We start from the raw sequence: 22,849 nt of genomic DNA on the forward strand, positions 1-22,849 counted from the left end.
GATTTGCAGTTCGCCCGGATAAAGGACGGCACGTTTCAGCTTTATAGTTTTTTTTTATTGTCTGGCGGACGGCACAGTTTTGAGGACGATCAGCGGTTTTCCGCTTGAGCTAGCCTGCACGGCCATAGAGACTTTGATTTTGTTGGTCTGTTGCAGTGAAGCTTGCTGCCATTCCTTCAGCCTCTGCAGTATCCTGCTCTTCAGCTGCGGCTGTTTCTGCAATTGCACGGCTGTGCAAAACCCAGCAATCTACCCCGAGCTCCTTCGGTGGCAGGTATCGAGCCGCGGAGCTCCAGCAGCAGTCTTTGGGCTCACACAGAGGTGGTGAGTCCAGAAGCACCAGGCCGGGACCCAGATAAGCCTGGCAACTCCAAAAGAAAGTTCTGGCTGAGTCTTCACAGTGGCTAGGATCTCGGCCGGGACAGTCGCCCGGCGGTGGTGACCTGCCTCATGGTCCGGCGGTGGTGACCTGCCTCATCATCCTGCGGTGGTGACCTGCCTCATTGACCTGCGGCGGTGACCTGTCTCATCATCCTGCGGTGGTGACCTGCCTCATCGTCCTGCGGTGGTGACCTCCCTTCACAGCGGGGAGGAGGCGTCTCTTCTCTCCTCCTTTCCAAAGCCAGCCTCGGTGCTCCTTCGGCGGCAGGCCTCGAGCTGCGGAGCACAAGGTGCTTGAAAATTTGGCGAAGTCGCCATTTTGGCAGTTTACGTCACTCGGGCAAGGGAGGTATCAAGTGGCAAGTTGCTGTCAGTTGGCATTTTGCAGCTTGCCTACCAAAGTTTGGCGCCAAAGGTCACAATCTTTGTAAAGTATAGTTACTTAGTGATATATATTGCTATGGTTAAGTGCTGTGAATTGTATTATATATTGAATTTGCTTTTATTGTAAATTTACTTGCAGGTATATTGCATTTGCCTTTGTTGTAAATTTACTTGCTATTAAGAATACATAATGTCTATGCAATTTCAAGATGATGCAGATGGTATACCTCCTTCTGAGGCTGAAAGTAGGAATGAAAGGCCCCAAAGGATAAAGCACCCTTCAGCCAAGATGCTAGCCCATCTAATAGATGAAAAGGAGCTCCTCCATGTGAGGTTAGGTTCGGCATGGGAGCGAATTGTAACATTAATGGACAGAATTGAGAGCTTGGGTATTACAAGGGTGCCATCCATATTACAGACAGACCTTGAAGAGACCTTCGGTATTTGGAGGGGTTTGGTGTCTAAGATAGTCCAGGTCCTCGAGCGCATTAACGCCAAGGATTCAGAGTTAGAAATAGTGAGTGTCTTAGCTGACACTAATGAGAAAGAAAATAAGGTGAGGGCAATTCTAGATGCCTTGGAATTTAGTTCTCCATCTGTTAATCTAAGGTCTGAGCCAAAAGGAAATCAGTCTTCCTTATGCAGCCATGAGACCAATCTTTTAAAATCACCTGCTGTGGCACTTAGTCTTAAGTCCAACCGCTCTAGCCAGGTATCTAAGCTAAGGGAGTGTGCATCATCTAAACATAGCCACTCTAGCAAGTCTTCTGCTGCTGGGAGTGCCATCTCTTCCCTAGCTGCCTTGCACATTAAGGAGGCTGCACGTCTAGAGCTAAAGAGCAAGGTAGCGGGGGCGGAGGCTGATGCTAAGGCAGCTGATCTCACCCTTCCCTTTAAAGAAGAAGAGCAACGACTGCAAATAGAACAGGCCCGTAGACAAAGCGAAATGCAAATAGAACAGGCCCGTAGACAAAGCGAAATGCAAATGGAACAGGCCCAAAGGCAAGGTGAAATAGAAATGCTTAGAATAAGGATGGATGCTACTGCCAAAAAGGTAAGGGCTGAGACTTTGGCCAAGGCCCTAATTGAGCCACTCACAGAAGAAAATGTAAGTCAGTTGCCGAAGCAGGACCCTTCTTCCAAGGTGCTTGTGCATCTTAATAGCTTAAACAGCCAGTTTTCGGATGAGGAACAGGAAGACTTCTCTCCTTACCCAGAGCAGGGCCCCAAAGTCACTTTTGAGTTTCCTGCAGAGCAGAGCGTCATAGCGGGGAGCTCACCCTTGCCCGAGCTACCTGTGCCTCCTGCTAAATCCCTAGGTCAGTCAATCAGGGCCTCAAGGCCAAGTGCTAGTTGGCCCTTACAGACAGCTGCACAGGGAGCCACCGATTCGTCAGTGGTCGATGTCATCCCTCCAAGAGGCCAAAGGTTGACGCAAGGTGCACGGTGGGAGTCCACTCCACAACAGCAAACTCCTCAATTGTTCCCTTCGACGCCAGAGTCCCAGCTTGTCTCCATCATCAGAAGCCCCAGAAGAGATCTTAAGGACAAGGGTGTCGAAAAGTTTTCGGACAAGCCTGAGGAATTTCTTCTCTGGAAGGCCACCTTCCAGAGAGCAATCAGAGACTTAAAGTTATTGCCTGAGGAAGAACTGACTCTTCTGGCTGCATGGTTGGGCCCAGCCTCATCCTCACAAGTTAAGAAGATCTACGCAGCCCACGTAGCCGATCCCGACAAAGCCCTGGAAAAGGCCTGGGCCAGGTTGCAGCAGAGGTATGGGGCCAGCACAGAGATTGAAGCATCTCTTATGAACAAGCTCCAAAGGTTCCCAGCTTTGAAACTCAAAGACTTCAAACTCTTGTGGGACCTCAGCGATCTCCTTACGGAATTAGAGTCGGCCAAGGAGAATCCAGAACTGCCCGGTTTGAAGTGCCTCGAACAGCACCTGTCCCAGAGGCAGATCTTGACCAAGCTGCCCTTCACTTTGCAAGAACGCTGGGGACAGGAGGTCTTCAACTACAAGGAGGCCCACTCCCAGGCATACCCTCCATTTTCTCATTTGGTCCAGTTCATCACCAGGGCGGCCAGAGAAAGGAATGATCCGCAGACGGGCCTCCCCACCTTATACCAAGGGACCCAGCCAGAGAAGGCACCTAAAGTGGAGAAAAGACCATCCAGAGAGGCCAAAAGACCGGTTAGTGTTAAGGCTGTTGAAACTCAGCACAGGGCCAACGAATCCAAGTCAGAGGTGAAGGAGGTGCTCTGCCCCATTCACCAAAAGCCTCACAGTTTGGCCAACTGCCGGGAATTTGGCAAGAAGCCTTATAAAGAAAGACAACAGATTGTACAGAAGCTGGGCATATGTTTTAGGTGCTGTGGAGCAACTCCTCACTTTGCATCCAACTGCAAAGAGGACGTCAAATGCGCAAGGTGTAACAGCCTTAAGCATTGCACCGCGATGCACAACTCTGACGCTGTCTCCCGCGCCAAAGGGGACACGTCTTCCAAAGAAGGGTCATCTACTGAAGCCACCAACATGCAGACCGCGTCACGGATGCAGGAGGATGCTCCATCGGTCGCCTGTACTGAACTATGCTCTGACGTGCACCAGTTCAGAGTCTGCCATCCCATCTGCCTAGCAGATGTATATCCAGCCAGAAGACCTTGGCTTAAAAAGAGACTTTACGTGGCTTTGGATTCACAAAGCAACGCCTCCCTGGCGACTCCAGAGTTTTTCCAACTGTTTGACATAAAAACCCAGACGGTCGACTACACCATGTCCACCTGTGTAGGGAAGAAGAAGTTGCAGGGTCGCATAGCATCCGGCTTTGTTGTCTCCTCTTGTGACCAGAAGAGACTGTTCGAGTTACCAGACCTCATTGAGTGTTCCTCTATTCCCCGGAACAAAAGGCAGATTGTCACCAGAGAAGTCGTGGAAGCCCATCCTCACTTGCGAAAGCTGAAGAACGCCTTACCTGCTTTCCGTCCAGATGTGGACATTGCCCTTCTGCTTGGTGCGGACTGTCCGAACTTGTTCTATGTGAACGACCAAGTTAAGGGACCTCCAGGGGCGCCCATTGCTCAGCTGCTACCACTAGGCTGGACAGTTACAGGCCCAGTGTGCATAAATAGGATGCACCCTCCATCGTCGGTGGGCACTCGTCAAGCACACGCGCTTCAAGGCAGTCGCCCCACACTAATGCATAGCTGTTTGAGTCATATCTCGGTCTATTGTCAGGGGATAACACCAGAGTATTCTTCCATCTTTGAAGTCTCCGAAAGGGATGAAACTACAGCGCTTTCCAAGGATGAACAGAGGTTTTTAGAGATCATGAACTCTCAAGTTTCCCGGAGTCCCGAGGGAAATTGGATAGCCCCTCTGCCTTTTAAAGCAGAAAAACCCACTTTGCCAAACAACAGGCATGTGGCAGAAAATAGACTCTGGTCACTGAAGAAGAAGATGCAGAAAGACCCCAAGGTAAAGGAGCAAATCGTTGGCTTTATGGAAGACATGTTCCAAAGTAACTACGCCGAGGTCTCTGATCAAAGTGAGGTCAATGAAGAAAACTGGTTCCTGCCTTTCCATAAAGTCACGCATCCCCAAAAGCCTAACAAGGTCCGAATTGTATTCGATGCCAGTGCCACATGCCAAGGCATTTCTCTTAATAATGTTTATTTTCACACAGACAGTACAATTGTGCTTGGTTACATTAACAACATGACCAAGAAATTTAAGGTGTATGTGGCTAATAGAATCAACAACATTCTATCCAGTTCTACGCCTAGCCAGTGGCACCATGTCGCCACCAGCGACAACCCAGCTGACATCGCTTCCAGAGGAGCTTCAGCTCAACGAGTGTTAAGTTCAAGTTGGCTGACAGGCCCCAGATGCTTGACCGAAGTCAATTTTCCATCAGCCTTTTCTCCCACCGAAAATACAGAATTGCCCGAGTCCGTTCCAGAGGTGAAAGTTTGCAAGATGACCACAGAAATCAAGATGGGCCAAAGATCTTGCCTGGAACCACACCGTTTTGAACGTTTTTCGGAGTGGCACAGTCTTCTTAGAGCAGTTGCTAGGCTTATACATCGTTTAGCTTGCAAAGATAGTGAGCCTTTACAGGTCCAGGATATGATAAAGGCTAAGAGCGTCATATTCAAGTCAGTACAGAGATCTGCTTTCAAGCAGGAAATAGCTAGGCTAGAGCAAGGGCTCAACATCCCTAATCAAAGTCTTCTAAATGAGTTAAACCCATTTCTAGACAAGGAGGGTATTTTGAGAGTTGGAGGAAGGTTAGCCAAAGCTAAACTCAAGGCGTGCATAAAAAACCCCATCATCATACCCCCTAATAGTCACACTGCATTGCTGCTCGTTCGGCATCACCATGAAAGGATCCATCATCAGGGTAGAACTCTAACTGAGGCAGCCCTTAGAAATGAAGGTCTGTGGGTAGTTAATGCCAAAAGGTTGGTCAACAGTTGTATTTTCAAATGTGTTAAATGCAGGCGCCTTAGGCGAAACTGTCAAAGTCAGTTGATGGCAGAACTACCTCAGGATAGGACTTTGACAGACCCACCCTTTTCCCATGTGGGAATCGATGTGTTTGGTCCTTGGGAGGTTGTCACTAGGAAAACCAGGGGTGGTGTTGTAAATAACAAGAGGTGGGCAGTTTTGTTTACTTGTTTAGTAATACGAGCTGTCCATATAGAAGTCATAGAAGGGATGGACACTTCATCATTTTTAAACGCATTAAAAAGGTTCATAGCCCTCAGAGGGCCAATTAAGTCAATTCGGTCGGACTGTGGCACCAATTTTGTAGGTGCGACCAAAGAACTCAATTGTGTGTCTAGGTTTGGGAGAGACCCAAAGGTTCAGAACTTTACGAATACTGAACAAATTATGTGGACTTTCAATGTTCCTCACGCCTCCCACATGGGTGGTGTTTGGGAGAGGATGATTGGTATTAGTCGCAAAATCTTTAATGCCATGCTTTTGAGTCATAGGTCATTGACGCATGATGTTTTGGTGACACTTATGGCGGAAGTTACCGCAATTATCAACAACCGGCCGCTGGTTCCCCTTACCAGTGACCCTGAGAACTTACAACCACTGACTCCTGCACTTATTTTGACACAAAAGGTGCCAGGATGGAAGGACATCATGTTGCCAGTTCCGGACGGAACTCACCGTGCCCTGTGGAAACAGGTGCAGTCCTTGGCCAACCACTTTTGGAAAAGGTGGAAAGCTGAGTACTTAAGCCAGCTTCAAGCTAGAAGAATCTGGCAAAGCCCACAGGACAACATTGAGGTTAACAACGTTGTGTTGTTAAAGGACAAAGACTTGCCCCGCCATGCATGGCCCATGGGCATTGTATTAAAGACCTTTCCTTGCCCGGATGGTAAGGTCAGGAAAGTTCAATTAAAGACTTGCAACAGAGACAAAGTGTCCATTTTGGACAGACCAATTAGTGACCTCGTGTTGCTTATTGGAGATGTTTAAAGTTCTAGTGTTTGTATTGTCATATGTGCAAAGGTGTTTGTATGTTTTTGAGTGGTAAATTCCCACATCCTGGGAATTTAAGCGGGGAGTGTTCCGTCCCCCAGGACGATGGTTTGCCTTACTTATTGGTCGTTTGTTTGTTTTCCCTCCTTTGCATTTTGTTTCAGCCTCTGGCTGCAAAAGCCCAGGAAAGGTGGCTTGAAGTCTGCAAGAGCTGGCTGCAGTTTTCTTTGCAATGATTGGTCAAAGAGTACAACATCTTAGGACCGCCCTTTTTACCAGGGTCTAGTCTCCATTTTAGAGTTTCATTCTGGCTATAGTCTTCCAACGTGCTGGAGCTGTGCAAGGCTAACTGGGACAAATCATCCTCAAAACCAGGCCAATCTAAGCCTATCCAAATTAGATAAGTATTGAATTATACTGATCTGGAATAGGAAATCTAGTTAGAGGAGCAGGGTTATTCCATCGCTTCTAGAACTAATCTTTGCTGTAAAGATAGGGAAGGAAAGAGTTTCTCCTTCTAATATAGACAGCGTGATTAGGGTATAGTGGTTTTATAATCACCTTTGCCTTCTGGAACCAGGGATAATTCTGCAACTAAAACCTATGGAAATTTGTTTCATTTTCTGCAACTTTAAGATCTGTGCCAGGTTTACAACCTTGTATGAATAAACATCCTTTTTTGAAGTTCTCCAGACTCAGTCGTTCAATATTTTAGGACAGCTTATAGGGATTTGCAGTTCGCCCGGATAAAGGACGGCACGTTTCAGCTTTATAGTTTTTTTTTATTGTCTGGCGGACGGCACAGTTCAAGTGCAAGACAGTGCTTGATGATTGACAATTGTTTTCCTGGTTACTGTTCTATCAAGAGAGCAATCCAATGAACAAAAACACTTTGTGTAACATGTATAGAATATTTTCTGCAAAGTACCAGACCATGATTCATCCACCTCGCCCCCTAAAACAACTGTTAATATTAGTGGTGACTATTGTTTTCCATTTCAGTAGAATTGTGAATCTATTCTAGGTTTTAGTCTGAACTTTAAAAGAATTACATGTTCCAAAAGTCTTCCTGAGGAGATCCACAACCCCAAAAGACACCACTAGCTGCTTTTTGCTAGGAGGAAGAAAAATAAAACTATATATCTCTTTTTTGATTTATTTAATTTAATTTAATTCTTTAAGATAATGGTCCCTTCAGTTGCCTTTTTTACTTCTCCTCCCACATGGTTTTTTAAAAAATGAGTCTTCTTGGTATTATGCTTAGAATTATAAACTCTGAGAGTCTTTTCAACAGAAGAGTGTGGTAGAAAGGCTTTGACTCAATATATAAACAGAAGAGGCAGGAAATTCTATAAAATGCTGCTTTTTAAACATTCCTTTTATTTTTTCAAAAGGAAATAAAAGTATCTCTGTGAAGTGGATTAAATAATGAAGTATTCATTTACATTTAAAAATGGAAGAAATCTATAAACTGGCTCAGCAAGAAAAACACATAGAATAGACCCCCGCTTCAGAATTTGTAATGCCATATACTGTAGCATAAAGTATATTCTTCCTTTCCCTTTCCCTTTTCTTTCCCTTTTCTTTCCCCTTTCTTTTTCTTTTTCTTTCTCTCTCTTTCTTTCTTTCTTTCTTTCTTTCTTTCTTTCTTTCTCTTTCTTTCTTTCTTTCTTTCTCTCTCTCTCTCTCTCTCTTGGCAGATAGATCTTTAAAGATCTGTCTATGAGATCATCAAGCAACATTTCCCTGCCAAAGAAGGATTAATCTACATAAGTTTTCCTACGCCAGTGTTTGACAGAAGCGCTGTAGGAAATAAGAAAGAAATACTTCACTTTCTCTCCTGCCTACATGAGCTTTCAACTCAGCTCACTCTTCAGTGTTTAATCCATTAAACATCCCACTCTGACTTTAATTAGAAACATTTGCATTGATTGTGCAAAATTGCACTGAATTTAAACTTTTCAGTAGAAACATCATATGTCTCATTCCCACCCCAAATCCAAGAAGGTTTCTTAAAAATAGGAAATACAACTTACACTAATGGAAATATATAAATATGTAGCTACTTGCCAAATCTGCCAAAGGTGAATTGAATATATTTCCACTTGTATGAAAGCAGAAGGGAATGGGAAATGAAGGGAAGAAGGAAGGAGGGAGGGAGAAAGAGAGAGGGAGGGAGGGAGAGGGAGAAAGCAAGCAAGCAAGAAATTAAAGAGAGCTCGTATTCCTTCTTGTACCAAGATTGGTTGTATTCTTTCTTGGATAGGGAGTTGTCTTTAGTCCAGATTAATTACTTGAGAAAGTAAACCTTGGAAGGTTCTCCTTGGACAATATTTTCTGCTGTTTAACTCATATGATCAGCTGTCAACACAACACTGTTGAACTTCCTGAGTCTTGTCATCCTAAATCTGTTCAGTGTCAAAACTACATCAAATTGGGATTAAACAAAATAATACCCCCGAAATGGAAAGAACCAGCCTTTGAAGGTCCAAAGTTTGTTCTAAGTTCAGTGATAAATCAAAAACTAATGTGAGTTGAAGATTTATTCCCTACTCAGCTATTCAAATAATAACTTTCTGGTTTCGTCATTGCTATTATTATGGGTTATTTAAGGTTTCTTTTTGCAGTCCAATTATTTTTTTAAAAAAACACATCCTATCTTTAGTACATTTCCCTTTACAAGGGATGGAAAAAATATGCTGTCCTTCCACTTGGTCCATACTCGATGGCTAGATCTACACTGCCCTATATATCCCAGGGTCTGATCCCAGATGATCTGCTTTGAGCCCGATTATATGAGTCTACACTGCCTGGTAATCTGGGATAAGAAGATAATCTGGGGTCAGATCCTGGGATATAAAGCAATGTAGATCTAGCCTAGGGCACTGCAGCAATTGAACACCTATGACTATGAATGTGTAGTGTGACTGTGAGAAAGTTCTTCTGGTCCATACTCTGACTCATTGAAGAGGTCTCCCTATGGGGAGAAAGGTGGGATAGAAATTAAGTACAGTAAATAAATACATACATACATTTAAACTAAAGTTTTATAAATCAAAGTCTGATATTAGTAAACCAGAGACACATTTTTTTGCAAATCAAAATGGTTTTAAGAGGTTGATCAACTATTAGTTGATTACTTCAAGAGTCAATACATAGCGAAACATCTCCTAATGACCACAATGGTTGTGAATACTTGCAAATTGTTGGAATTTCTCCTTTTATGTCCTTTTCACTTAGGCCATGGAGATAGGAGCCAACAATTTAGTCTCTCAACACTGCAATGAAAAGTTAGAAAGAGGCCAATTATTCCCTTGTACTCTGTGACCTATAATAGTACTGATGATGGATCTTCCCTTCCCTAAAATAGGGAACAGGAATAGAGCTGGAAGGGAGACAGTGATACAAAATTGTCTGTACCTTGGTTGGAGTTGACTACCACTATATCTGTGTTGAAAGGCTTTTGAAGCTTTATTATAAAAGTCATGCCAAAAACAGTGTTCCCAAAGATTATAGAATAAAAAACGTAGATTAACCAGTACAAGTGGTATTGACTGTATCTGACCAACTCCAGCTCTATGAAAAACAAAAACAAAATCTGTCCACAGCTGCGGTAAAAGGTGAAATGTCATGACCAGTTCCATCCATTGGAAAGAATTTAAGTGCAACAAGAAAAACAAAGTAATCAGTCCCCTGTGTCTCAGAAATAAAATGTTAAAACCTTTTTTTTAAGATAAGGTAAGCAGCTTCTGGCTCTCCAGATGTTGTTTTATTTCAACTCCTATTGACTTAAGTCAGCACATCCAATATTGTGGGATCATGAGAATCCAGTTATAGCTGAAAAGCCACAAGTTCTCCACTCTGGTTTTACAGGGTTTCCACTAAAGCTGGATGGAAGTTGGAAAAAATGGCGTTGTTTTTTTAAATCTGGACACAGATTTTTTTTTCAATATGCCTCTGATTGCCAACTTTTGAGAAACTGTAGCCAGAGAATATGTATTTCCATGTCCAGCTTATAGAGTTCATATAAGCATCTGGTTGGGTACTGTATCTGAGCAAAGAAATTCAAGCCATATCTGCATGGCCAAAATACAGTGGGTTCACTACTCAGTTGCTGCAGAAAGTCCAGATGATAAGTGGTTGGATTTAATTGTTGGATTAATCTTGTCAATGTAGTCATGGCCTCAGTCTATGAAAGCTTATGCTACTGAATTCATTCTCTGTTACTCTCTAAGGTCCTACACAATCATTTTGCACAATACTAGACCTGATAAGCTTTCCAACACAACTCTTCTCTGTCCTTTGGCCTTTTCTTCTTACTAGCACTATCTCTCTCTTGAAAAGGCTATGGGCTACTGCATCTGGAAAAACCTTTAGGTGCCTCCAAAACTATTGAACTACGAGAGAAACAAAATCTGATACAAAACATAGACCTGTGACTCCAACACTTCAGGTTGTTGAAAGACCGTAACAAATCCTTTATTCCGTTTACTTTTTCTCACCAAGATTTGGTGGGGGCTATACACTTCAGGGCTCTTTTACCATGGTTCTCCTTAAAGTGCATATACATAAAAGTCAAATATTGGACCTATGTGGATTTATTCCTTTCTAGATCAGGATGGACAATTTCAAAAAGTTGGTGAGCTGGGATCAGCCCCAGGACTCATTGTGATGTATTAGAGGCTACTAAATGTTTTGTTTAAGGTAGAAATCACTAACGTTCCACTTCGGGTTTCTATTGGTTTTTGCTTCAAATGGAAAGAGGAGCTACTTCAGCACAAAAATAACAATCCTAGAGACTTCCAGAAGCAGGAAAATCAATTTTCCAAGATTCTTTTCTTTGAAAAAAATGCATGGTAAAGGTTGCCAGTTAAAACTACGTCATTCATTTTGCTTATCCTTTTTCTTGATAAATTAATTGTCTGGATTTTTTTGTAAGATGGTGACTTTGTTGAACATGTCTCACTGTCGGTGTAAAGCACCAAGAACAGCAATGATATGTTGACAGTTTTAGTACTGAAATTCTCGCTTATTTTCAAATGTATGACAGGATGAGGGCAATTTCTTTGATGGAATAATAGTATAGTAGTACCTTAGGGGGGCATGAATTAGGTGCCATGTGCAGCTGTGCATGCTTATTAAATGTTTTAAAAGTATAGATTGTGTTCCATCCAGACCATCTGCATATTCAATCCTTTTTTCTTTCCTCTGTGGAAAATGACACATTTCTTCAAAAGTTTTATTGTATTTTATTGTGGTATTTGCTAGAAAAAGCAGGATGGAGAGAACCTCTGCTCTATATATTCCAAATCAGCGCTAACCAATATAATGGCATGGACATAATTGTTGGAGCTGTAGTTCAGCCATATTTGGATTGCCTCTGATTCCCTTCCACACAGCCATATAACCCAGAATATCAAGGCAGATAACCCACAATATCTGCTTTGAATTGGATTATCTGGGTCCACACTACCATATAATCCATTTCAATATGGATTTTATACATTTGTGTGGAAGGGGTCCTAGAGCACAACTGCTTACATATACTATATGTTCAAAAATAAATTCCATTAAATACAAAGGGAATAATTGCATCCTCAATATGACTTAGCTTGTATAATAATAGTGCCTGGCTAGAGTTTTAGCCAGGCACTATTATGTCACTATTATGACAATATGACTTAGCTTGTATAATAATAGTGCCTGGCTAGAGTTTTCCAAACATACCTGTGGGCATGTTTCAATTACCCCAGTTTTTAATACTATATGTTTAACAGCTGTGTTAGTGACATATCCAGGTTTAAGTCAATTTTTGCCACAAGTGTCATTTTTTTGCCATTACAGGAGTTAGGATTCTCTTCCATCTCTGCAGTGATCAGACACTCTCCTCCACCATTTAGTTGCTACAATTTGTGGCTAATCTATCACTGGTAGAGAGCATGGATGACAGAGAAGTATCAGGTTATACATGTGTGTCCAAATATAGAATGATTATGTTGTCCACTGAGACCTCCAGTGAGTCATCTTTGGTGGATTATATCTGCATCTCACTGTCGCCATATAGTCAGAAACTCGGTTTTGGATTGCTGCAGAGGAGGGGCTCTAGCTGCTCAGTGATAGATGTCGGCTTATTGTGATATATAGCTTAGTTCTTCATGGAGCATCACATCATTCAGTAGCCTACATGATCTTGGTAACCCCAGTTTTTGGTGTCTTGGTTTTTAGGCCTGTTCCTGGGATTATTTGGAGTGCTAGTTCAGAAAATAGCATTGGATAGACCACATCAGCTCTAGTTTCTTAGATACGGTTATCATGACTTTCTAAGGGAAAGCAGATAAAGAGTGGCTTATGGCATCAGTTCTGCATCTCAAATAGTACAGTTGATCCTGAAACTCCAAAACTCCAGAGGGGAAAACTGGTATCATTTTTGGATTCAGCAGGTCAAATATACCCAGGAACAGGACTAACATTTGAGGTATTATTATTTGAAACACAACAAGATGAGTCCACAGCAGACACTCTACTGGCTGTTGTATTGGATCACACGTCGGACACTTCCCAAGTGTCTAGGACTGTGTGATGTATTGGCGAATAATGTGTGCAGATCCCAGTAAGGTGGCCTTCTGCAGCTGGCAGGTGGGGATTTTGTCAGCACCAATTGTGTTTAAGTGCAGGCCAAGGTCTTTAGGCACTGCACCCAGTGTGCCGATCACCACTGGGACCACCTTGACTGGCTTGTGCCAGAGTCTTTGCAATTCGAACTTTAAATCCTCATATCGTGTCAGTTTTTCCAGTTTTTCCAGCTTTCTTACAACCTGGAATCTAAGTTGTGCTTTGCAGTCTAGGAAGCTGTTGCATGTAACTCAGCTCTGCTTTACTGACCAAGAGCTTTTGCTGTTTAATAGTGGATGAATTTCAAAAATAAAAACCTGAAAATGTAAGTTCAGCAAAGAATATTAGGAATATTAGGCCCAAATTATGGATGAGGAGAACTAAGCAATAAGTAAATGCTGGGCAAGAAGGATTAAACTATGATCTCCTTGTATTTGCACTTCAGATGAAGACTCAAACTAATTAATATAAAATGAAATGAAAATATTTTATTATGTTATTAGTAATTACTATGTGTTTTAGGATATGTTTTTCATTAGTTTAACTGTGGCTTTCAAAATATGTAACATAATTTTTAAGCTTGTACAGTTTTACAGTTATTAATGAGGCTGTTGAAACAACTGTTCTGCTCAGCCTGAGGGTATTGGCTTCAAAAACACTTGCTATGTGGCAGAAGCCAAAATACTTTGGCCAAACACAGAACTATAAAGGCATTTCTAAAATCCCTCTTTTCTCCTTGCACCAAGGGGCTTTATTTGTCATTTAGTACTTTTGCAATAAGCAGCTTTTGTGTGCCCAGGTCTATGCATAAATAAATATATTGTATAGGAATATAGTGATCTGCCCTACACGTTGGGAGAAAATGTATTTTATTTGTACTTCTTCGATCTATAAAATGTACTCCCTAGTGAAACCTGCCTGAGCCTGGCATTATATTTTCAGTAAATGCCAGTTTTATAGACAACGTTAGACTCATTGGTCATCTTTAAAATTTATTTGTGGATTGAGGGGGGGTTATTTTGTTGTGTTGTTTTTAGCTTACATTCTAGCTTTCAGATGTCTAAAAGTGTTCCAAGAAAAAGCTTCCAAAAATACAACAGGTCCAAACATCATAATAATAATTCCAGGTCATATTCTCTATCTTTCCCAGTTATTTGATCTGACTGATAGTATCTCCCAGGCAGAGACATTTTCTTCCCTCTGATCTCTTTAACTCATATTGAGGAAATAGCTCTCATTCAGGATGCTGCACTCCACTTTCCAACATTCTCTATGGTAGATAGTGTCGATGGGATTTGCAGTTCAAAATCTGGGAGGGACCGGCACTCCTTATCCCTGTTGTGGATATTGACAGATTGTATGCCATGAACAGAGAGGTGCCTGTCTTATGGAAGCTTTATTCATGACAATTTGTGACATCACAACTTGCCAAGCAATGTCTGTGCATTAAAGAGAAGGGGTGCTATTATGTGGCAGACAGAAGACAGGGTATTTGTGGAGTGGTTCCTGTTTTGCTTTTTTAGCTGAGCTGATAAAATATGGATTTAACTCACCATACAGCAGTATATGTGAATAGAATCCATATATGGAATATATCCCCTTTATTTTCAGTCAAACAAGAGTCCTGCAGTGTTTGGGATGTTGCTGGCTCCTCATCCTTCTGTAGCCCTTAGCCAGCAATGGCCCTTGTGCTATGTTGCCTAAATTTAATTTCATGGAGGAAGAGTGATGCCGTAAGCATCCTCGTCCACAGGTCAGGACTCCGGGGGCCGAGTAGCTTCTGCCAGATTCCAGAGATGTTTCAACGGAAAGAGAAAACAGCTTTGGTGGAAAAACTAGGACAGGGAAAACTCATCTTTCAAGTTCACTGAGTTAATTCCAGTGCTCCCTTTGATGCCATCCAGTCCACCAGCAGAATTGGTCCATGAGTTAGCACTGCCCCAGGCTCTGCAGAGCTTTTGGGGGGGGGGGGGGATGGGGAGCGGGGAAGCTCAGTACTGTGAGGCTGATGGTTGTGGATTATTGGAGCTACAGCTGTAATTCCCAGAGGACATGCCACAAAAAATGATCTGCATATCATGACAGGAAAGACCATTACAAAAATAAAGCAGTCTTGTAAGTGAGCCTATCAGAGTTGCTTGGCTGCAAATATTTACTAGCTTGCAGGGGGCAGGTAATGGTGGGGCAGAGAGCTGCATTTCTGTGCCGGATTCAGAGGATGTGCAGACTACTTCACTCCACATCTCCCTGCCTGTGGAATTACATGCAAACCCATTAATTCACTTCCTGACCACTACACTGAAATTTATTTCTTTGGATCACAGAATCTGCCAGTCAGCATGTTCACTTGTGGCCCAAAGAAATAACCAAGGTCACATGATAAGAAGGTTTGTTTTCAAAGATATGCCAAACCCTGGTTCTAGTCATTCAGTGACTTCGCCAATTTTTGGTGCTTCTTGGATCAACCGTTGTGATTTGGTTACTGTGGCAAATTAGCACTGGGCCAACTTTTTCATTCTAGTTTTACTTTGCAGTGCCAAAGAAGGAGGGGCGGGGGGGGGGGTGTGTGTGTGTGCACAAACTCTCCTTCTCCAGCTGTTGCATTCTGGCCTGAAATAGGTGCCAGTGGGGGCTAATTTTGTCAAGGCAGTCCCCATGACAACTTATAGTGAATAACTTACTTTGACAGATTTAAAGACCAGAATATAAAGCCTTTTGAATTGGCATCCATATAAATTTCAATAGGTTCTTCCAATCCCCTTCCCCAGTAATCCAACTAATTCTGGAATAGATTAGTAGATTGGATGATGTGGAAGAGGCAAGAACGTAAGGTAGTCTCCTTTGTCCAGCACTGTACTGGCAGATTATAAATGGCTTGATGTGTGGGGGATATGGTGTTCAGTGTAGAAGAGATACTTCTTTATTCATTCACCTTGTCAAAATTTGATTTTGGAATAAAAGTATTCACTGATTTCTGCACTGTCTCCTCATATCATGGTCCTCAGCCAGATTTTGGTGACCTCAACTATGTCCAATGCAAGTGGATGATAATGGAAGGTGTAGACTACCTAGCTGGGGAACATCCAGTTGGGAAACTCTTTTACAGAATAAAATGCTTTCTATTCTCCCTGTGACAGCAAAGTTTAGGGTAAATATGAATAAAATCACAATGAGTTTGCAAGCTGCTACCTTGCAGTAGGCTATGAGGCAGGCAACAAGTTGGGCAGGAAAAGTATATATATTTGATAACATTAACTTTAGCGATAGGAAAATAAAAAGTTGCTGTTTAAAACTACTTTGCAGGTTTCAGTAACTGACTATGTGGCAGTAACTAACTACTTGACAGATTTCACTAGTAACTAATTGCTTTTACAGGAACAGTCCAAGCTCTACTCTTTATCAGGCCAGTTTTTCCATACACCAGGCGCTTTTTGAGCCAGGCTATACAAGTTTGCTTATTTACAGCAAATTTATTCAAGTTCATATGAATCAGGAAATCGAGGCAGGCAAGAGGGCATAATAATAATAAACCAACCCAAGGCCACTACCAGTCCAGGAGAGTTGGAGGCACGAAGTCCCGTCTGTCTCCAAAGACAATGTTCCATGCTCAAAAATATGTCTACCAAAGTAGACTCGACATCCTGTCTAAGTTTTTAGATGTTGTGTGGTCAAGCAGCACTGGTGATGACTTAAAAGCAGGGCAAAAGAGAGACGTTCTTTTAAACTTCTGGCTGGGAACAACCACAAAATCTGGAATTCAGAGCCTCTTTACGTCTCTTCCCGTAATTTTCCTCGCCACAGTTAAATATTAAGATCGCCGTGACATTCCCTGTGACCTTTGGAGGGCAGAGTCCTCAGAGATTCTTGATTATTTACCTTACATTCTGTATTATCTCAAATTACCAGGCTCTCAGTCTATATTGCTTTCCCCTTCCTGTCCCTCACCTGGTGCCCCTTCCCAGCGCTAAGCCGAAAGCAAAGCTTTGTGGCTTGTTAGAAAGCCCTAAAAGTAAAATATTGACGTAAAGATTTTTCTTACAGCTGAGGTGACAGATAATTACACTTGTAGGTCACAGGTTCCCACAGCATGTCAGGTTCAAATCGTGCCTTTAAAACCACCCAGTCCCAAAGTATGTTCTTTTTCCTGTAAATTCAGATTGTTGTCAGAAGGTAAAAGAAAAGGAGGGGGACTACTTCTTGGAACTCAAATAGCAAATGTTGTTTGATAGCCTTTTGACAGTTCCTCTGTTGGGAGAGACAGAAGAAGGGAATAATTATGTTTGGCATGTGTGTTTGTTTCTTGAGTGAATGCCCTGTGTTGAATTAGCACAGCAATTTATGATTAAAAGCTTTCTCCTTTATCAACCTCTGCTGCCAATAAACGGAGAGATTTGTGAATATCTTTGCAAATTAGGGTCAGGTATCAACCTTCTTCTGCAGCTCAGATCGTTTCAAACAGAGCATTGAAATACCATCATTAAATTGATTTGGTAAACATGGGGGGGGGGCAGTGAATGAACATCATTGATAACTACCAAATTTGCATCAAGGAGGAACATTTTCTAATGAGAACAGACATTAAAGATGGCTGGGAAATTTATAACAGTTTCTTTATCAGTGGGAAAGGGATACTCATATTTACAGGTTGAATATCTCTTTTCCAAAATGCTTAGGATCAGGAGTGCATTTTGGAAGACTTGTTTTGGCTTATACATACATAATCTTGGAAATTGAATCCAACTCAATTTACAGCTTATACACACAGCTGACAATATTTTCATAGTTTTGGGCCTGAAACAATGTTTGTGCACATTGAGCCATGGGAACATTTAAGAAATTTCAAAGTGAACAACCCATGTCTGGAATACCAAAATACAAAATATGCCAAAATCCAAAATTGCCCACATGGGTATCTGAGATAGTTAACACCTGAGTTTTCTGATGCTTCAATGTGTACAAACTATGTTTCATGCACAATTTTTTTAAAAATAGATTGTATACAAAATTACCTTCATGCAGTGTGTATAAGATGTCTATGAAATATAAATGAATTTTATGTTTAAATGTGGGTCCCATCTCCAAGATATCCCATTATATACATACAGGCAGTCCCCAAGTTGCGAATAAGATGGGTTCTGTAGGTTTTTTCTTGCTGTCTGTGCCCCTGTTCAGAAGATTTTACCTCACTTTGTCTCCCTATGATAATTAGATTTTGAAAAATGTGGCTTGTTGTGGAAACAAGGATTGGTGTGAAAACTTCAGTGGAGACACACTTTCCCCATGAGAACTCATCCAGGAGTGAATTTCCCTTCCAAGGGATAGATTTCTCTCACTTCTTCTTGTCTTCCGCCCTGTTCTTAACTGTGAGTCATTTGTAAGTTGGATGTTTGTAATTCTGGAATTGCCTGTATATGAAAATACAGATCTTCCAAAATCTGAAAGACATCCAAAATCCAAAACACTTTTGGTCCCAAACATTTTGAATAAGGGATGCTTAATATGTACATTACTATTAACTAGTGAACTAAATTCTGGAGTTTCAGGATCCTGTCAACCATTCTGTGCTTGTCCTCCACCCTGCCTCCCCTTTGCATAGAAATGAAAGTTCACTTAAGGCACATGGACACACAGAAAGTGCATTGTTTCTCTCCCCACATGTTGTAAATATTACAGGTACAAAGGTGTTATTCATTCAGTAGCAGAGTTTATTTTCCCATTGCTTTTTGTGGCCTCAAAAGCCTCTGTGGCTTTCTTTACAGCATCCTTTCTGGCCATGTGCAGTTCACGAACAGAAGAATTGCCTTGCTTGGAGCATCCAAGTCCAACATCCAGTTTCCTCCAGAAGCCAGTCAGATACTTCTGGAAGAATACAAATAGTCCAGACAGATCAAGACCCTTCTTTGTAGGTTGAAAGATTTCCAGATGAATGGTTCTAAATACTAGTAACAACAAAGCACTGCATAAGTGTTTGTCTATTTTCCCCCTTGAATGGAAGAAGAAAAGATGAAAGCAAAGATGAGTTATCCATTAGAGGGAAACAATTGTCTACAGAACCCTTATTGAATTTGATAAATAAATCAGGGCAGTGATATGATTTTAATAACATCTCTGGAAATATTCTCTTTTATGGGTGAAAAAGCAGAATATACATATAATAATAATGAGCCTCATCCCCATCCTTAAGAGGTTAACTAATCTGCATCAAGAGAGAATACTCATGCAATGAGTTAACAAATTTTTTTTAGAATGAACATACAGCAAAAACTTGAGAATGAAAGAGTAGTTCGTCACTTGAGAGGAGCTTATAATATTATGTGTAGCAGTACCATCTGGTGGTACCCTATGGTACATCACACAGGAGAGTAATCTCTTTTCAATAACTTGCGGAGCTTAACAGCTCTATAAACCTTGTGTCAAAACCAGCAGACAACACTTAGAGGCTTCAATAGTCAAGCTGGGCATTTTTTAACATTTATTGTGAAAGAATGATGGTTCAAACCTTCCACAAATCTTTACCACTTTACGTCATTCTTTCCGGCTTTTGGTTTAGCAAAACACTGTATGCAGTGCTGAGAAAAAAGCTTCCCAGCACTATACTTTCTTGCCTTCTTCTCCCCTCTGCCCTAAATAAATCTTCATGCCCAATCAAGGGTTGTTTTACTTTAAAACTTGCATTTATTTTTGGCCGTCCTTGCTCACAATGTTTTAACAATGCTTGGGTGGCTTAGTTGTCCGAAGACATTTGTGGGAGAGAGAGAGATCGAGGCTCTTGAGAATATCGCTTTTTTCCAGTAAATAAGGAAAAGAGATTATCATCATGTTTCTTTATTATCTTTATTAATATTTCAGTCTGTAAATGGCGCCACTTAATGGGGGAGACGAGAGGAGTCATAAAGTCAACTGAGGCCTGGGGCAAAATCCAAGCAAGCTGTCAAATGCTGAAAGCAGGAGAAATCCTTATCAGTGAGTAGAGGCAGCAAAGCCAACCCAAAATAATTTATTGCCAGAGGCAAGGGATAAGATGGCAGTCCTCCACATCTCCCATGCAGAAAGCAAATGGGATTAAGAGCTGAATCTTCTGTCAACACTAGCAATGAGATGGTGGCTTCCATGGCACCTCAGGCCTCCAATCTAGTTCAGATGAAGGGAGGCAGGGTGAGCTTTGTGTCAAGCAACACTCTCTTCTCATATCTTCCATCGTATAAGGCTGGCCGAGGGTGCAGTCGTTGTGGCTTTTTGAACATCTAGAAAAGTCTAGTCATTGAATGTTCCATTCTTCTTTTTCCACTGGAGAATGGCCCAACTATTTGAAGCCAGGGTTCTCACCTGCCTCATCAAATTGTTTTGAGATGGGAAAAAACAAAGTACAGTGCAAATTAAATCTATTTTGGGCACCTTGAGTAGTTCCTTTAAAAATCAGATGGAAACCCAACCAACATATATTGCTGCATTGACATGGAGATCCCCCAGATGTTGTGTTGCTGCTACCCCATTTTGTGTCTCCTTGTGCAGAAAATAAAGAAATCATTGCATTGCTTGTTCAGTAAGAGGAACTGGGTAGCAATGAAAAAGTAAGGGCTCAGGAATGCTAACACCAGTAAAGAGCATTTAAAATATAATTTACTGTGATGAAATTATGAACAGGTCTTCAAGACTCATGATCTTTCGGCAACCTTGCTGTATCATAGATTACTAGTTGTCTAACTGACTGTGTTGGGTTCCCCTATTTGGAGAAAATATTAACTAACACCAGTTTCGTGATCTATTTGCAGACCTGGAGGGTAGGGTCAATGACATGGCCAGCCCCAGTAGGACCACAAGCAGAGGTTATGCTTAGGATTACACCTTTTCTCAGAGACCTGTATGGGGTTCCTCTTGATCTAGCGGTAATGTGAGTCCTGATCTGTGACATTACAAAGTTGTCCCTCCCAATAGTAGAACTCACACACCTGTACAAACTGGTCCCTATTTTTGGAATGTATCCCGGTCCCAATTACTTTAATCTGGCCTTCAAAATGAGCAAGGGCAGTGGACAATCCCATAGTGACTGGATAGGAGCTTGTAAAGTGGGATCTCCTTTTTCTGAGGCCCATAGAATTTGCTGGTCCTGTCCCAGAGAAGATGTCATTTCTGTATTCCCTTCCCTCCTATCCTCTGTGGACATTTCCAACATCCCTTTTGATCAAGTTTACACTAGCATTTTTTTTCTAGTTTCCTATTAGTTTCATGATTTTATATGTATACCAGTGGGACTAAGACTTTTGTGAAAGTGCGCAGGACTTTTGCCAGACTGAATTTTGAATTAATAAGGCTTACTTCAGTGTTAGAAGCCAAGAATTTCTGCATACGTGTGCCATAGGAACATGGAGATATGCATCCCTCAAATTTATTAATGCCAGGTAGTCTTCCTGTTACAAATAATCAATCATGAAAGAGAGTCCTGCTGGCACTTCCTTCTTCCTCCTGCCCTGAGCTCCCATCTGGTGTGCAGTGCAATTGAAGTTTCAAATAAAGAAACGTGCAATTGTTTACTTTTAGTGTCCCTTCTTGGCAGTCTGTTTCATGTCCCCAATTTGTAACCATCTGGATTTTAAGAATGAAGAGATCTATAAAGAAAACAAAGGGCAGATTTTCAAACAGGATATCATGCTCAACTCAATGTATAATTTAAAACAAAATTGAGGCCCATTATGATTCTTCTAATTCCTCCCATCTGCCTCATTGAAATATAGGGGAAACAATATTTTCAGAGGAAGAGGAGAGGGATAGACTATTTGTGACTTTATTTATTTAAAATGTTACTCATTTGCCTTTTCTCATACCAACATTTCTCATACCGAATGAAATTCCTAAATGATTTCATTTCAAAATAGGACAAATGAGAAGTGCAATATTTTGAATAGCAGATAACTGATTGATAAATTGAAAGATAAAGAGGAATATTAATTTAATTCAAAAATATCCAAAACAAAAAAGTTGAGACTAAGGATGTGTCTAACACAGTAGAATCAATGCAATTCAACACCACTCGCAACGTCATGGCTCATTGCTGTAGAATACTAGGATCTGTAGTCTGCTGAAGCACCATCTTATAAAACTACAACTCCCAGGATTCCATGGCATTGAATCATGACAATTATAGTGGTGTCAAATTACACTAATAATTTTTTGTAGATTCAGCCTTAGTGGGAGAATCTGGCCGCAATAAAGCAATTCACTTTGAGGTTTAAAAAACAAATCCTATCAGTCAGTCCAAATACTACCTTCAGAATCATCTCTTCCATTAATTGGAATATTTACTTTGGAGGGCAACTTTTGTGAGATTAAAGCAGGTATAGGTAAACACAGGCCTGGGGGCTGAATGTGGCCCTTTGGGCTCTTTTTTCAGGCCCTCCCCTCTCACACCTTCCTATAAGCATGAGGACGTGGCAGCTCGCCTATGTACTCATGCTTAGAGGAGACCAGGGAAATCACATGTGGCTACAGCCCCAGGTGAAACCTTTTCCTGGCCTGCACCTTGGCTTCCACCTCAACAGGACTTAGCTGCTCCTCACTGGTGCATGGAGCCAGCGTGTTCCCCTTCTCCCAGGCATCCCCCCTGGCAATGAGGAAGGTGGCTCCTCTTCCACCTCCTCTTACTCCTTCTCTTCCACCACCACCTTCTTCAAGGACAAGTTCCACCTTGGAAAGAAGAATAGGAGAAGGAGGGAAGAGAAGGAGAGTCCTAGGCAGCCGCATGCCCAGGTGGCAACGGTGGACAAAGAGGAGGAGGAGCTGCTCTCCTTGTCACCAGAGGCAGAGGCTCAGAAGAAGGGGAGTGTGCTGGCAAGGAGCAGGTGAGTCCCGTGACAGTGGAGGCCAAAGTGCAGGCCAGGAAGAGGTTTCATCTGGGGCTGTAGCCATGTGTGATTTCCCTGGTCTCCTCTCAGCATGAGTACATAGGCTTTGCCCGGAACTGGTGCTGATGAGAAC

At 41.9% G+C, this 22,849-nt stretch overlaps 2 protein-coding genes across 4 annotated transcripts in view; both read left to right on the forward strand.

The window, feature by feature from the left end:
- pde3a (phosphodiesterase 3A) overlaps positions 1-22,849 on the forward strand; it is a 267,835-nt gene that overhangs the window by 197,230 nt on the left and 47,756 nt on the right. The window lies entirely within an intron of this gene.
- LOC134299662 (uncharacterized) lies at positions 884-22,078 on the forward strand. Its single transcript, XM_062983166.1, has 2 exons — positions 884-4,243; positions 4,502-22,078. Exons 1-2 carry the CDS (start codon positions 956-958, stop codon positions 6,260-6,262), a joined length of 5,049 nt encoding a protein of 1,682 aa, XP_062839236.1. The 5' UTR covers positions 884-955; the 3' UTR covers positions 6,263-22,078.

Source organism: Anolis carolinensis, chromosome 5 (genome assembly GCF_035594765.1).
Source record: "Anolis carolinensis isolate JA03-04 chromosome 5, rAnoCar3.1.pri, whole genome shotgun sequence".
NCBI classification, from domain to species: domain Eukaryota; kingdom Metazoa; phylum Chordata; class Lepidosauria; order Squamata; family Dactyloidae; genus Anolis; species Anolis carolinensis.

Excerpts from the sequence above, each read along its gene's own strand:
- LOC134299662 (XM_062983166.1), top strand. The coding sequence starts at position 956 with ATGTCTATGCAATTTCAAGATGATGCAGATGGTATACCTCCTTCTGAG. Across the intron at positions 4,244-4,501 it reads AGATGCAGAAAGACCCCAAG|GTGTATGTGGCTAATAGAAT; the intron begins GTAAAGGAGCAA and ends AAGAAATTTAAG.